We start from the raw sequence: 14,392 nt of genomic DNA on the forward strand, positions 1-14,392 counted from the left end.
TTTTACCCTTTCTGGCAATAAAACATGTCTTAAGATGTTCAAACACCAAATAGATCACGTTACATTTTTCATGAATGGAAAACTTGTTTCTCTAGTCCAGCGGTCGGGAACCTATGGCTCGCGAGCCATATATGGCTCTTCCGGTGACGGCATATGGCTCCCAGACAATTTTGAGTTGGAAAAAATAATAATAATAAAAAATCTGTTTGGAACTGATTTTAAAATACTTGTGATATTGTTTAATAATACTGTGTCATTTTAAAGTAAACAGAAATTAGTTTTGAAGATAAATTTCACGGGTCACGCCTGCATGAAGCTCAACCTCACCACGTATGAACCAGACTACAAGGCCATCAGCAAAACCATGCAGCACCAGAAGTCGCATTAAAAGTAAGACATATTTAATTTATTATACGTTAAAAATACTATATGGCTCTCAATGAAATATATTTAGAAATATTTGGCTTTTATGGCTCTCCCAGTCAAAAAGGTTCCCGACCCCTGCTCTAGTCCATACCACGAGCCACTGGTCCAACATTCCTCGTAACATTCAGCAATTCCCTTTCTGCCACGCAACATGCTGCAGGTCAACGTTTTGGAGGGCGTTGGCTCTGCATAGGCTATTGAGGCCCAGAGTCCTGGGCTGGGCAACAGTCGAGACCGCCGCGGGTCATTGACACGGAGCGGCCCCAACGAGTCACAACGCCGCTAGAGTGAAAGCTCGCGATCGAGAGTCGCCGCGCCATCTGAACGAGCCATGTTCCACATGGTCAGGGCTGTCAACGTTCTTGCCCAACTCACGGCGGCTCGCTTTGACGCTGCTGAGCACGCTTCCACGCATGCTCGGAATGGAGGCGGGCCGTTAACGCTCCGTGTAGAGCAAACTCTAGCGCTTCCATGTAACTCGGCTGTCTGCGCCGCGATCTACAATGTTAGCTGGAGTGCAGACTTACTGAGGATCTGATAAAGCAATCTTGAGCAATGCCACTATGTATTGGGCCTGCCTTCATTGCACCTGTGCACGTTGCGCCCACGCGAGTGGTGCCTGTATGCTTGTGGGTAGGGGATGGGTGAGGTTTGTGGGTAGGGAGTAGGGAAGGGTGAGGATTGTGATAAGGGAGTGGTGAGGGACGAGGCTTGTGGGTAGGGAAGGGTGAGGCTTGTGGGTAGGGGGTGGACACTGGGAACTGTGGGTACTCTGTGCCCGCCCTATATAACTTTATCTGCAGCGTGTTCCGCAGGCCGCGAAGGGAATTTCTGAACCTTGTGAATGTTGGACGGTGGCTGGCAGTATAGTGTCATGGTGGCGTGGTATACAGGAGGGCGTGGGTTCCATCCCGACCCTGACGCCTGCTGTAAATTTGGAGTTTGCATGTTCCCTCCGCAGTCGCGTGGATTTTTCTCTGGGTCCTCTGGTTTTCCCCTCTACATTTAGATTCAAGATGCCTTAATAGTATTTGGCTAATTAAAATTTGCACATAAGCCCCTTCGTTGAACTATTATTTGTAGTGAAATGAGAGCGTAAATGGGGTTTGCTGCTGGGCTCTGGCCCAATCACACGGCCCGGGTTATTGGGGGAAGGAGCCCGGTATGGGGGGCGTGTGGGAGGGGCTGCCGTTCACCTCGGCTCCAATTGGAAGCGAGGTGAATGGGGGTGGAGCCAGCAGGGCAGTATGGGAAGGCCGTATCTGACGATCCGGAAGGGGAGGAGTCAGGGTCACGTGGGGGAGAGGATAGAAGTGGGAGCTCGGAAGAGATCGGGGGAGTTGCGGAGTAAAGAGGCTGAGCCACGTTGGGTGGTGAGAGGAGATCCGCGCCATCGGCCACGTGGCCGAAGGACCTTCAGCACGCCGTCGGCCAGCGGAGTGCGGGAGTGGAGGAGCTAACGGAGGAGCGTGCGTGGGCGCTAGCGAGGAGACGCTGGTCCCCTGTCAGGACTAGCGGGGTGTGAGGAAGAGTGGAGGAGCCGATGAGGTCGCGCGTGCGGGGCGCGCGCTAGACGACGCTGGTCCGCGGACAGGACCAGCGGGGTGCGGAGAAAGAAACTAAATAAAAGGCCAAAGGAGACCAACAGTGACCAACGAAGTCTTTTATTACAGTAGCCAGGTCACTTCTGAAAAATAGCTATATAGATCAGTAGGCACTTAAAATAAAAAAAGTTTAGTTTATAGCAGTTAGTATAAAAAAAAGAGAAATGCAATAAACATGTCACCACGCATTATCGCGCACACGGAGATGAGCCGAGCGGCCGCAGAGGCGAGGGGGAGAGCGGTCATGCTCACGTGGGTAGGAAATTTCCAAGCGCTTCGTCGGGCTGCAGGTAGGAGGAGGCCGGGGACCTGACGAAGGAGACGAAGGTGTGAGTAGGCGTCATCGCAAAACACCAATACCGCCCCTAGCCACGGGGCTAGACACAACACAGATACCCCCCCTAGCCACGGGGCTGGACACAACACAGATACCCCCCTTGCCACGGGGCTGGACACAACACCAATACCCCCCCTTGCCACGGGGCTGGACACAACACAGATACCCCCCTTGCCACGGGGCTGGACACAACACAGATACCCCCCTTGCCACGGGGCTGGACACAACACAGATACCCCCCTTGCCACGGGGCTGGACACAACACCAATACCCCCCCTTGCCACGGGGCTGGACACAACACAGATACCCCTCCCCTTGCAATGTGGCTGGACACAACACAGATACCCCCCTTGCCACGGGGCTGGACACAACACAGATACCCCCTTGCCACGGGGCTGGACACAACACCAATACCCCCCCTTGCCACGGGGCTGGACACAACACAGATACCCCCCTTGCCACGGGGCTGGACACAACACCAATACCCCCCCTTGCCACGGGGCTGGACACAACACAGATACCCCCCTTGCCACGGGGCTGGACACAACACCAATACCCCCCCTTGCCACAGGGCTGGACACAACACAGATACCCCCTTGCCACGGGGCTGGACACAACACAGATACCCCCCCTTTCCATGCGGCTGGACACAACACAGATACCCCCCTTGCCACGGGGCTGGACACAACACAGATACCCCCTTGCCACGGGGCTGGACACAACACAGATACCCCCCCTTGCCAGGAGGCTGGACAAAACACAGATACCCCCCCCCCCTTGCCATGGGGCTGGACACAACACAGATATCCTCCTTGATACTGGGCTGAGTGCATAAGCAACTGAAGTAGAATTGTGTTAAATAAAGTACATACAGTAAAAAACTCATGAAATAAACTTAAATGAAGAAAACTAGCAATATAAACATGGGGAAAAACAAGCTCTCAGCATATAAAACAAGCAATGACATAATGCTACGAAATGAAAGAATTACATAAGACGACAATAAATGCCTTAACCCTCGTGGAGCTCAAGTGAGGCGTAAGGTTGCCCCTCGCCTTACGTCTCGCTCCACGGTATTCATCCGCAAACATCACTGTGCTGCAATATTTGCGCTTACGTAATTAACGCAAGAATGTCTGCATATCGATGTTTTATTGTTAGATGATTTATGGAAGCATTCCCATTAGGTTAGATTTCCTCAAGTCAGATATTTCGCAACCTGTGGACTGTCTGTACATGAAGGAAGATTCGCATTGCCGTTTACGACAGATGCTGGTTAGTGAAGAGCATTCCAGATTGTAGAATGCCGGATAACAATATATTTTCCTGTATTTTAATACATCTTTACTTTCCAACGATGAGCTGTACTAGTCATGAATTGGCATGTTTTGGTTACGTGACAAACCTTACTAATTGACCGTATTGGGTGGTGCCGGGATTAACGACATTTATTATATTTACGCAATCTAACCCAAAAACCTCGATTATGGACATTGGTCGCGAAAGCCTGCTACATATTCAACTGACAGCTTGGTAGTGTACCATTAAAATGTCAAGCAGCAACATTTTCAAAAAGAGAAAGCGTACAAAAAAGATGGCATCACCGTTTGTCCCTCTCCGATTGCTTGCCAAATACAAGGAAACTATTGCAAACGTGGCAGAGTGAGTAAAACTCGTAACTGCAAATCACAGACAGAAGCAAGCGACATCTTGTGTCGTTGACTCGGATTCATCCATTCTGGTCCCTTGCAAAATGTTTTTGACAACGCCTGAAAAACTTCGCTTTCACTGTTAACAAATAAATCTTTGGCTCATATTTGCAGGTTGTTTTATCCACTGCAGTAGCACCCAGTTACACCACTGGGGACTTCACACGAAACCAGCCGAGAGGCGTTTTGATAACACGTTCACATACAAAAGACAAAGATCCCCCGTGTAGCCTTAACAGACTGTTGGGGCAAGTGCCGATAGTGAGTAGCATCCATGAAGGCCGGCACGGCACGAGAGGGTGTTTGGCCAACATCAAGCCCGGCCGCCTTTGTCTCCCCAGTGGCGTTGTTTACACACTGTACCAGGTACTCATTTGACGCCGAGTCAACTTTAGGGGAGGTCCAGGGCTGGTTCATATAATCGTCACCAGTGTTGGCGGCCATGAGCGGGAATCGAACTCGTGTCGCCGGGTTCGTAGCGCAGCGTAGCGCTAACCGCTGCACTATTGTGCACATGCAGGCAGATACAAACACCCTGACATACACACTCGTACACAACGTGGCCATACGACTGTCGTAGCTGTACCTTGCAGGTCGGGCACACAAACTCGCAGCCCGCGCGTGCGCGTGCCTTTGTCCTGCAGGCATGCTCCACACAAGACGCGTGTCCGCACACCGGCAGCAGGTAGGGGCGGCTGCGTGACGCGTCCCAGGCTCCACTGGGAAACAGACATTTTTTAAAATCCCAACCAAGGCATGGGATCAGAACAAGTGCTAAGGCAGCACCTGACGCGCAAAGACAGCGTCGACTTTTCCCATTTGAAAGCGGCCACTCCTCGTCATCATCACAGATTAAGGGGTCTGTAATTATGACGATAGACCTGATTTTCATTCAATCAGGTCTATAATTGAATGACAATCGTAGACCTGATTTTCATTCATTTAGGATTTTCTTTGGACGTCAGCTAATAAAGTAGATTATCGATTATTCGTGCTGACAGGGAGGACAGCCGCGGATAATTCAAAATCGCGGACATTAGATTACTTTTATTTAAACTATGAACTTCATACATTAACAGTACATCTAGCAACTAATTTACCTGGTGGTATTGAAACAATTCTTACATGCTTGTGTTGAACCAATGCCGCTTGAAATGATACAACAGCAGGCGTTGACGATGAAAAGCGTAAAAAACTATTCTGAGTTTATTGTCCCTTATTTTATGGCCTGCTCAGATCTTCTTTCGGGGACTCAATTCGCAACTTGTAGCTCTGAACATCAAGCGTAGCGAGTGAGCCTCTATGAAGGCCAGCAGCGTGCTGTTAGTGGTCGTGTAAGCAGAATCACAGCCGTCTTTGTCTCCCGAATCTACACTCGCAATGAACCGAGTACTCATTTAAGGCCGAACTGACCTAAGGGAGGCTCCCAAGAATGGTTTATATTTCGAGTTGCCGCTGTTTCTCCCCGTCAGAAATTAAATTACCTTCACGCATCTTCATGTGGCGTCTCCTTGAGACGACTGTAACTGCACGAGCTAAAGGCGTGTCTTTCTGTAAGCGCCACACTGCCTTACGCGAGACTTCAGTTTTACATTTTCCATCATCTACTCCTTTAACGGATGTAGAAATGTAAACTAACTTCTTTCGCACCGTACGTAGCCAATGGTGCTAATCTGATGTGCGGAGCAAGAACATACACTAAAACACAAAACGCACGCGCATGTAGGCCGTGCTATAAACAATTACCTTTGATTTCCTGTGCGGGCAAGGACGATACAGTCCACTAAAACTACGAGCACGTGGCACACCACCAGCGGCCACGTCTCCTGCCGCGTGTGCAGGCGGTGCAACTGCACGGGCCCACACGGGCGGGGAGTTGCTGCAGTGCCATGCCACGTGGAGCAGAGGGGGGCATTGGCAGGCTTCATTCTTGTGTTTCTTGCACCAGAACCAGACTCTCACACAGAGACCCAGATACTCTCACACAGAGACCCTCACACAGAGACTCTCACACAGAGACCCAGAGACTCTCACACAGAGACCCTCACACAGAGACCCAGAGACTCTCACACAGAGATTCTCACACAGAGACCCAGAGACTTACACAGAGACCCAGAGACTCTTACATAGAGACCCAGAGACTCTCAACAGAGATTCTCACACAGAGACCCAGAGACTCTCACACCGAGACCCAGAGACTCTGACACAGAGACCCTCACACAGAGATCCAGAGACTCTGACACAGAGACCCTCACACAGAGACCCAGAGACTCTTACACAGAGACCCTCACACAGAGACCCAGAGACTCTCACACAGAGACCCATAGACTCTCACACAGAGACCCAGAGACTCTCACACAGAGACCCTCACACAGAGACCCTCACACAGAGACTCTCACACAGAGACCCAGAGACTCTCACACAGAGACACAGAGACTCGCATACAGAGACCCTCACACAGAGACCCAGAGACTCTCACACAGAGACCCAGAGACCCTCACACAGAGACCCAGAGACTCTCACCCAGAGACTCAGAGACTCTCACCCAGAGACTCAGAGACTCTCACCCAGAGACTCTCACACAGAGACCCAGAGACTCTCACACAGAGACCCAGAGACCCTCACACAGAGACCCAGAGACTCTCACCCAGAGACTCAGAGACTCTCACCCAGAGACTCTCACACAGAGACCCAGAGACTCTCACCCAGAGACTCAGAGACTCTCACCCAGAGAATCAGAGACTCTCACCCAGAGACTCTCACACAGAGACCCAGAGACTCTCACCCAGAGACTCTCACCCAGAGACTCAGAGACTCTCACCCAGAGACTCTCACACAGAGACCCAGAGACTCTCACACAGAGACCCAGAGACTCTCACCCAGAGACTCAGAGACTCTCACCCAGAGACCCTCACACAGAGACCCAGAGACTCTCACCCAGAGACTCTCACCCAGAGACTCAGAGACTCTCACACAGAGACCCAGAGACTCTCACCCAGAGACTCTCACACAGAGACCCAGAGACTCTCACCCAGAGACTCAGAGACTCTCACACAGAGACTCTCACACAGAGACCCTCACCCAGAGACTCACACAGAGAGCTATTCATCATGGAGCAGCCATCCAGCCGAGTCTTGAGGGATCTGTGGGTCCTCTTGATTTTCATGGGGTGGCGCTTGCCCCGAGCCAATTTCCACATGGATCCTCTCATGTGGCGGCTTCGGTAAACTCGTCCACGTTGCGATGACTTCTGTTTAAAACCGGAAACAAAATCAGTATGAGAGGCAAGAGATTGCAGTCTCCTTCTTCCCCTGTTGGTCACATCCACTCAAATATTTTTTTTCACTTGCCATCTACCACACCACCACCATTGATTGAACACGGGTGTTGTACTTGCCTTTTAGTCGCAAATATCGGACAACTATTTGTAATCCACAGCATTAACAATGTGTGTGCTTGTAATAAATGTGTGCGACTTTGTCGAGGGTGTGAGTGTGATTTTTTATTGTTTGGTGTTGTAACGTTCTAACCTGCCTCTCCTGGACATCTGTGAAAAATAGCTTAATAGCTCATCGGATTCCTCCAGTATAAATATTCTTATTCTGATTTGTGTCATCTATGCATGTGAGATTATGACATTTGCCTGAGTGATCTATATCCACGATGCCTCTCTGGGTGTGGTGTCTCTGTGTGTGTCTGTTGTGGTGTCCTGCTGATTCTCTATGTGACAGTGAAGCCAGCACACTCTCTCTCTCTTACCAGTTGATTCTTCTGCCAGACTCTTAGGCTGGTAATGGTGATCCCCGTGCTCTCCACGTGGTAAGTGATGGCCACCGGCCCACTGTGCAGCATCTTCATCAAGGTCGTCCACCTTGAGGGAGACGGGTATTCTCCATCTTGCGGAACCGTCATCCAACAGCCTAAAGAAGAAGCTGCTTGAGGTACCATTTCGGCCAAGTTCGACCGAGCCTTTTGTTTCGGGAGGTTGGTGGTGTGGACGGCCATCGCTGGCATGGCAGGAGGTCGCGGACGCCACTGTTGAAAACATTGCACAAGTATTTGTAATGTACAGCACGACAACAAGTATCTTTCCCTCTCTTTAGTTCAGCCTTGACTAACAGCTGGATTCTCGGCAATAAACAAAAGTCATTGGTCAAGTGCCATGGCCCTGCGTAGTTTGATCCTCTGGTTTTTCCCTCCACATTTAGAAACATTTATTTCGATAATTTAGATTATTTTGCTGCTATGAATGTCCAAATGATGTCACTTTGTTGATCTATCATTTGTGACCAGGTTCCGTCTGAAAAATAAGTTAGTACCTCAGTGGGCTTTGTATGATGGGGATGGTTTAGTTTTATTTGTTTGTTTTTGGGTGATTTGTTAACCTTTCATGTACTTTGCACTATTATCATGTTTTTGTAGTATTTGTTATTGTAATGTTCTTACCAGCCCCGACTGGACATCTGTGAAAAAGAGCTTCATAGCTCATCGGATTCCTCAAACATAAATAAATAGTATTATTCTGACTCTACTGGCTGGGGAAATAGTTCTGTTCGCACCAGGGCAACTCAGCAACGCCGCACAAGGACAGCTGAGTCCAGCACATGTCCCAAATGCCACGCTGCCAGTAACAAAAAACACCCTTAAAGTTGCAGTGGATAATATTTAAGCATAATTAATTGAGCAAGGTGTTTGCGACTTTGTCTAGGATGTGTGTGTGGATGTCATATATACTTGTGTGTGTGGTGTATGTGTAGGGGTGTTACGGGAGGGTGAACAAACACACGAGGGGTGGTTATGCCCGCACGCGGAAGGATGCTTATATTCACGTCCGCATCGGTTAGCCCTGGGGGGCTGTAACGGCGCTGTGATCTCCCACGGCCCCACCCCTCGTGGGGGAGTTGCTATATAAGGCGGTGAGCCGGTGGGCACGGGGTTCAGTATTCAGCCTAACTAGTGAAGAGTGAAGACCGGCTAGATAGGCCCTGGGACTCTCCTGGATCGCTGTCCTTCTAAGGACCGACCAGGGCAAGCCAGTGGCGTGGCCCCGAGAGCCCAGAGCCGATGCTCTTGTAAGAGCTGGTCTGGTGGCTAAGGGTGCCGTGATCCTAGCTTGGCCAGAGCTGGATCAGCTAGCCTACCCTAGCTCTCGAGTGGAGGACCTGGGAGTAGGCTAGCCAGGGCTAGAGTTAATGGGGTCTCCCTGTTAGACGGGTGAAGGGGCCGTTACCCCTTCGAGTGTTGTATACATTGGCCTGTGCCGAGTGAAACATTATAATAAATAAGTGTGCCTCCGACTACGTCGTCTACGTCTCATTGAACCTACTACATATGCGAGTGAGATTCTTATATCTACGCGAGTGATCTGTACGCGTGATACGTCTCTGCGTGTGGTGGCTCTGCGTGTGGTGTCTGTTGCGGTGCCACGCTATGGTCTGTGTAATCGTGAAGCTGGCACTCACCACTGCATTCTTCAGCCACACTCCGAGGCTGAGGAGGGCGATCCCTGCACTCGCCACCTCGTAGGCGATGGCCACCGGCCTGCTGTGCAGCATCTCCATGAAGGTCTTCCACCCTAAGGGAGCTGGGTCGTCGTCTTCTCCTCCTCCTCCTTGGGGAACCTCCACGCCATGGCTGGGAGAGGAAGCGACTCGAGGCTCCCTCTTGGCTTCGTGATCTGCGAGCCGGTCGCTGATGTGGACAGCCACGGTCGCTTTGGCGAAAGGTAGAGGCTGCCCGGCCTGTGGCGGTTGGACCTCCCAGGCTCCCCCCAGGTTAACCAGCCAGTTCGGGGAGAAATTCTTCTCCTCCGTGGGCCCAGACGTGAGGAACGCGTAGCTCGTCACGAGCAGCGCCACGAGGGTGCGTGAGGTACTGCGCAGCCCATGAGCCTCCATGGTGACTGCTCCGGGAGAGGCTCCAGGAGGCTTCGTGCAGAGAGGCGCTCCTCAGCACGCAGCTCGCAGCGTGGCTCCAGCGGCACACTGGGCGGAAGCGGATATGACGTCACGGCCCGAGGACGGATATATGTTGTGTCTCATCTGTGTGTCTGTATGTCTGTGTGTGTGTGTGCGGTACCGATCCAGCTCCTGACAAAGGAGTGGCAGCCTCTCCTCCGCAGTGAGCGTTCGAACATTCCACGTGGCCATCCATAGTGGCTTTCGTTGTTTCTGGAGGAGCCCCGAGGGTGAAGATTTAATCTCCTGGCTCCGCCAATTGGGGTTTGGCCAGGAGATGTTATAGACGCCTGTCCCCCCGGGGCCTCCGGCACAAGCTTATTAGTTACATATTTATGTTTAATTCGTAGTTTCGTGGTAATAAATTGAAGGTGGAGGGGTTACCAGCCCATCGCACCCGTCCAGAGCCCCCGTTTAGCCACTGTGGTGGTCACAGACGCCATGAGGGGAGAGGCCAATGGGCATTGGCTCTCCCCCCACAGCACTGTCCACGACAGTGTTGCCCATTCAGGCACCGCGAGGAGGTAGGGGGTTGTTTTGCCGGACAGTGATGGGGCAGTAGTGGAGAGAGTGGAGAGTTTCCCACACCTGGGCAGTATGCTTATGACCCGCTCCAGTGTAACAGCAGAGGTCTCACTCCGAATCAGTCAAGTGGAAATATCTTTTCATCGGTTGCGTAATGCTGTGTGGAAGCTACCTGGTCTGTCGCTCCGCACGAAGCTTCAGGTTTTCTCGGCCACAGTCATTCCCTCCCTTCTCTACGCTTGCGAAACGTGGACCCCCCTAATGGAGCATCTTTGCCGGTTGGAAACATTTAGGCTGGCCTGCCTACGATCCATCCTGGGTTTAACCAGGCTGGATTGTGTGAGGAGCTCACAAATCCTTGAAAGATCTGGGTAAAGTCCCATTGGTGAGCTCCTCCGGCAGGCAAGGCTGCGTTGGCTGGGTCATGTAGCCCGCATGCCCAGCCACCGCATGCCTAAACAGCTTTTGGTTGGCCGGATTGAGGGGGCTAAACGGGCACAGCACGGGCTAGAGAAGAGATAGGGTGATGTGGTACAGGAGGACGTGGAGCTGAGTGGACTTGCCGATGACTGGTACCAGCAGTGTCAAGATCGGCCTCTGTAGAGGAGGCTCGTGAAGGACACTACTGGGCAGTTGGAGGCAGTCGCCCTCCAACAACAACGGAGGGCGGAGGAGCGACGCTCACAACAACGAGCGGAGCACCGTGTGGCTAAAGCACAGCAAGTTAGTACAGTAGGGGGCACAGGTGGTGCATTAGCCAGTCATCTCGGTCATCTCAGTCAGTCAACCCGTGGCACCTGGGTCTGCCCCGTGACCTCCTGCCAGCGGGCGTTCGACACTTCACGTGGCCTCAAGGTGCACATGGCCTGGCACAAGCGTCGTGGTGACGTCACCGCCACTTAGTGGCGAATGGCGGTTGTTGTTGTGTGTCTGCACCTGGTCTGTAGTGATTGAAAGGCATGGGCCAGATCAGTTCAATAACAACGGTAGGAGGCTGCTAGATTTTTGTGCAGCCAATGATCTTGTAATTACCAACACGCTGTTCCGGCATCGGCGCATCAACACAACATCACGGATGCATGCTGGATCCAAGCAAGAACATCTGCTGGACTACATAGTGACGGATCAGTGGATGCGAGCCCATGTCCTTGACACCAGGACCTACCGTGGAGCTGATCTGCCCTCTGACCATCGACTGACTAGTCATCTGTAAGATGCGCCTGCCATTCTTCCACTCCGGTGGTGGATGTACATCCAAGACCCCATTCCAACCTAAGGTGGCCTGGTCTCAGTTAGCTTATGAAAGTTGCAAGCGAGAATTTCATCAACGCTTGCGGCTGGGGTTGGCATCGTCCCCCACTCCTGATGTCGAGAGTAAATGGGCAAGGTTTAGGACTGTGACTCATGCAGCTGCAATGGCTGCTTTGGGAACGTGGTCCAGACCTCCCCAAACACCCTGGATGACAGAGGAGGTGTTCAGGATGGTTGAGAAAAAGCGAAAGGCCCACTCTAATCGTCTACAGCATCCCACATCAGAGAATGAGGAGGCTTACCGCAGCCTTCGCTCGGAGGTTCGGAGAGCCGTGAGGCGCTGCAAGGATGGGTGGTGGTCACGGGTTGCTGAGGAGATAGGAGTCTGCCTCAGTGGCCCGCAAGAACAAATCGCTCTTTAATTTCATGACAAAAGTAACCTGCAGCGCCACACCTATTACCATCATTAGGGGAAAGAATGGTGATCCAATCTCCGACCCCCAGGAACAAGTTTGCAGATTTTCTGAGCATTTCTGTGAGGTCCTAGGGTAGGGGAAATCCCTTACCCAGGAAAACAACGTGGGACAAAGTGGGGATGACCCTGCTGAGGCTGCGGTGCCTCAAATATTGGAAGTCACCCCCTGTGAGTGGCTGGCTGAGGTGCCATTGGTTGAGGAAGTACGGAAGGCGATCCAGAGTCTGAGACCAGGAAAGGCACCGGGCAGAGATGATCTCCCAAGCAAAATGCTGAGGGAGGGTGGCGTTTGTGCACAGACTGCCCTACATGACATCATAACAACAGTCTGGACCACTGGACGGGTTCCATAGGACTAGAAATATGCCCTGGTGGTCCCCCTCTTTAAGAAGGGGGACCGCACAGACTGTAACAACTACAGGGGCATCTCACTCCTCAGTATGCCGGGAAAGGTCCTGGCAAGGATTATTCAACATCGCCTTGCTAGGCACGCTGAGAGGCTTGCGGAGCCCCAATGCGGTTTCAGGAAAGGGAGGTCTTTCACATATGCCATATTTTCTGTCTGTCTGCTACAGCAGAGGTGTAGGGAATTCCAACAAGACCTACATCTCTGCTTTATTGATCTGGTCAAGGCCTATGATACCATCAGTAGGCCTGGGCTCTGGGTTGTTCTTCGTGCTTTCATAGTCCCTGACCTTCTGTTCACGATCATTAAGGACCTTCATGTTGGTGAGTGGGCCCGGGTAAAACTACGTTGCCGGGAGTCAGAGCCATTCCCTATACACCTTGGGGTGCGACGGGGATGTCATCTGGCTCCCACATTATTTAACATCTATTTTGACCACGTAGTTCGTGAAGCCTTCAATAGCTGTACCGGGGTAATTTCCATTTGGTACAGATATAAAGGGAGACTGATTGATGCCCGGGGGCGGTCAAGGGATTGCTCCCTATTGGTCAACCACGTTATGTATGCCGATGATTTGGTAATTGCTGCTCATTCAGAGGAGGAGTTAGAGACGCTTCTGCTGAAACTGGAATGTGCCACTAAGAGGTGGGGCATTACCATTAGCCCCACCAAAATTAAGCACCTGCCTGGGTATTTTGTACCATCAGACACTCCACCCCCACAACTCTCAATCGGTGATGGGGCAGTTGTGGAGAGAGTGGAAAGTTTCCCATACCTGGGCAGTGTGCTCATGACCGGCTCCGGTTTGGCAGCGGAGGTCTCACTCCGAATCAGTCGAACAGCAATATCTTTTCATCGGTTGCGTAACGCTGTGTGGAAGCTGCCTGGTCTGTCACTCCGCTCGAATTTTCAGGTCTTCTCGGCCACAGTCATTCCCTCCCTTCTCTACGCTTGCGAAACGTGGACCACCCTAATGGAGCATCTTCGCCAGTTAAAAACATTTAGGCTGGCCTGCCTACGATCCATCCTGGGTTTAACCAGGCTGGATTGTGTGAGGAGCTCACAAATCCTTGAAAGATCTGGGCAAAGTCCCATCGGTGAGCTCCTCCGGCAGGCAAGGCTGCGTTGGCTGGGTCATGTAGCCTGCATACCCAGCCACCGCATGCCTAAACAGCTTTTGTTCGGCCGGATCGAGGGGGCTAAATAGGCGCAGCACGGGCTAGAGAAAAGATGGAGTGATGTGGTACAGGAGGACGTGGAGCTGAGTGGACTTGTCGATGACTGGTACCAGCGGTGTCAAGATCGGCCTCAGTGGAGGAGGCTCGTGAAGGACGCTACTGGGCAGTTGGAGGCAGTTGCCCTCCAACACCAACGAAGGACGGAGGAGCGACGCTCACAACAACGAGCGGAGTGCCGGGTGGCAAAAGCACAGCAAGTTGGCACAGTAGGGGGCACAGGTGGTGCATCAGGCAGCCATCTCAGTCATCTCAGTCAGTCGACCCGTGGCACCTGGGTCTGCCCCATGACCTCCTGCCAGCGGGCGTTCGACACTTCACGTGGCCTCAAGGTGCACATGGCCTGGCACAAGCGTCGTGGTGACGTCACCGCCACTTAGTGGCGAATGGCGGTTGTTGTTGTGTGTCTGTGTGTGTCTGTGTGTTTGTGTGTGTCTGTGTGTGTGCGGTAGTGTAGTGATTAGCGC

General features: G+C 52.0%; 1 protein-coding gene across 2 annotated transcripts in view; it reads right to left on the reverse strand.

Moving 5' to 3' along the window:
* LOC133338983 (uncharacterized) overlaps positions 1–14,392 on the reverse strand; it is a 36,461-nt gene that overhangs the window by 20,460 nt on the left and 1,609 nt on the right. For both annotated transcript variants that reach the window (XM_061547123.1, XM_061547122.1), the window contains exons 3-7: positions 9,539–10,060; positions 7,836–8,111; positions 7,170–7,326; positions 4,663–4,795; positions 2,283–2,339 (exon numbers count right to left, since the gene is read on the reverse strand). In XM_061547123.1, coding sequence (XP_061403107.1) covers positions 2,283–2,339; positions 4,663–4,795; positions 7,170–7,326; positions 7,836–8,111; positions 9,539–9,973 — 1,058 coding nt within the window. In that variant the 5' untranslated portion in view covers positions 9,974–10,060. The remainder of the gene's footprint in view (positions 1–2,282; positions 2,340–4,662; positions 4,796–7,169; positions 7,327–7,835; positions 8,112–9,538; positions 10,061–14,392) is intronic.

The sequence above is a fragment of the Lethenteron reissneri genome, unplaced genomic scaffold (assembly GCF_015708825.2).
Source record: "Lethenteron reissneri isolate LAM-NWPU_2019-01 unplaced genomic scaffold, ASM1570882v1 scaffold_1639, whole genome shotgun sequence".
NCBI classification, from domain to species: Eukaryota; Metazoa; Chordata; class Hyperoartia; order Petromyzontiformes; family Petromyzontidae; genus Lethenteron; species Lethenteron reissneri.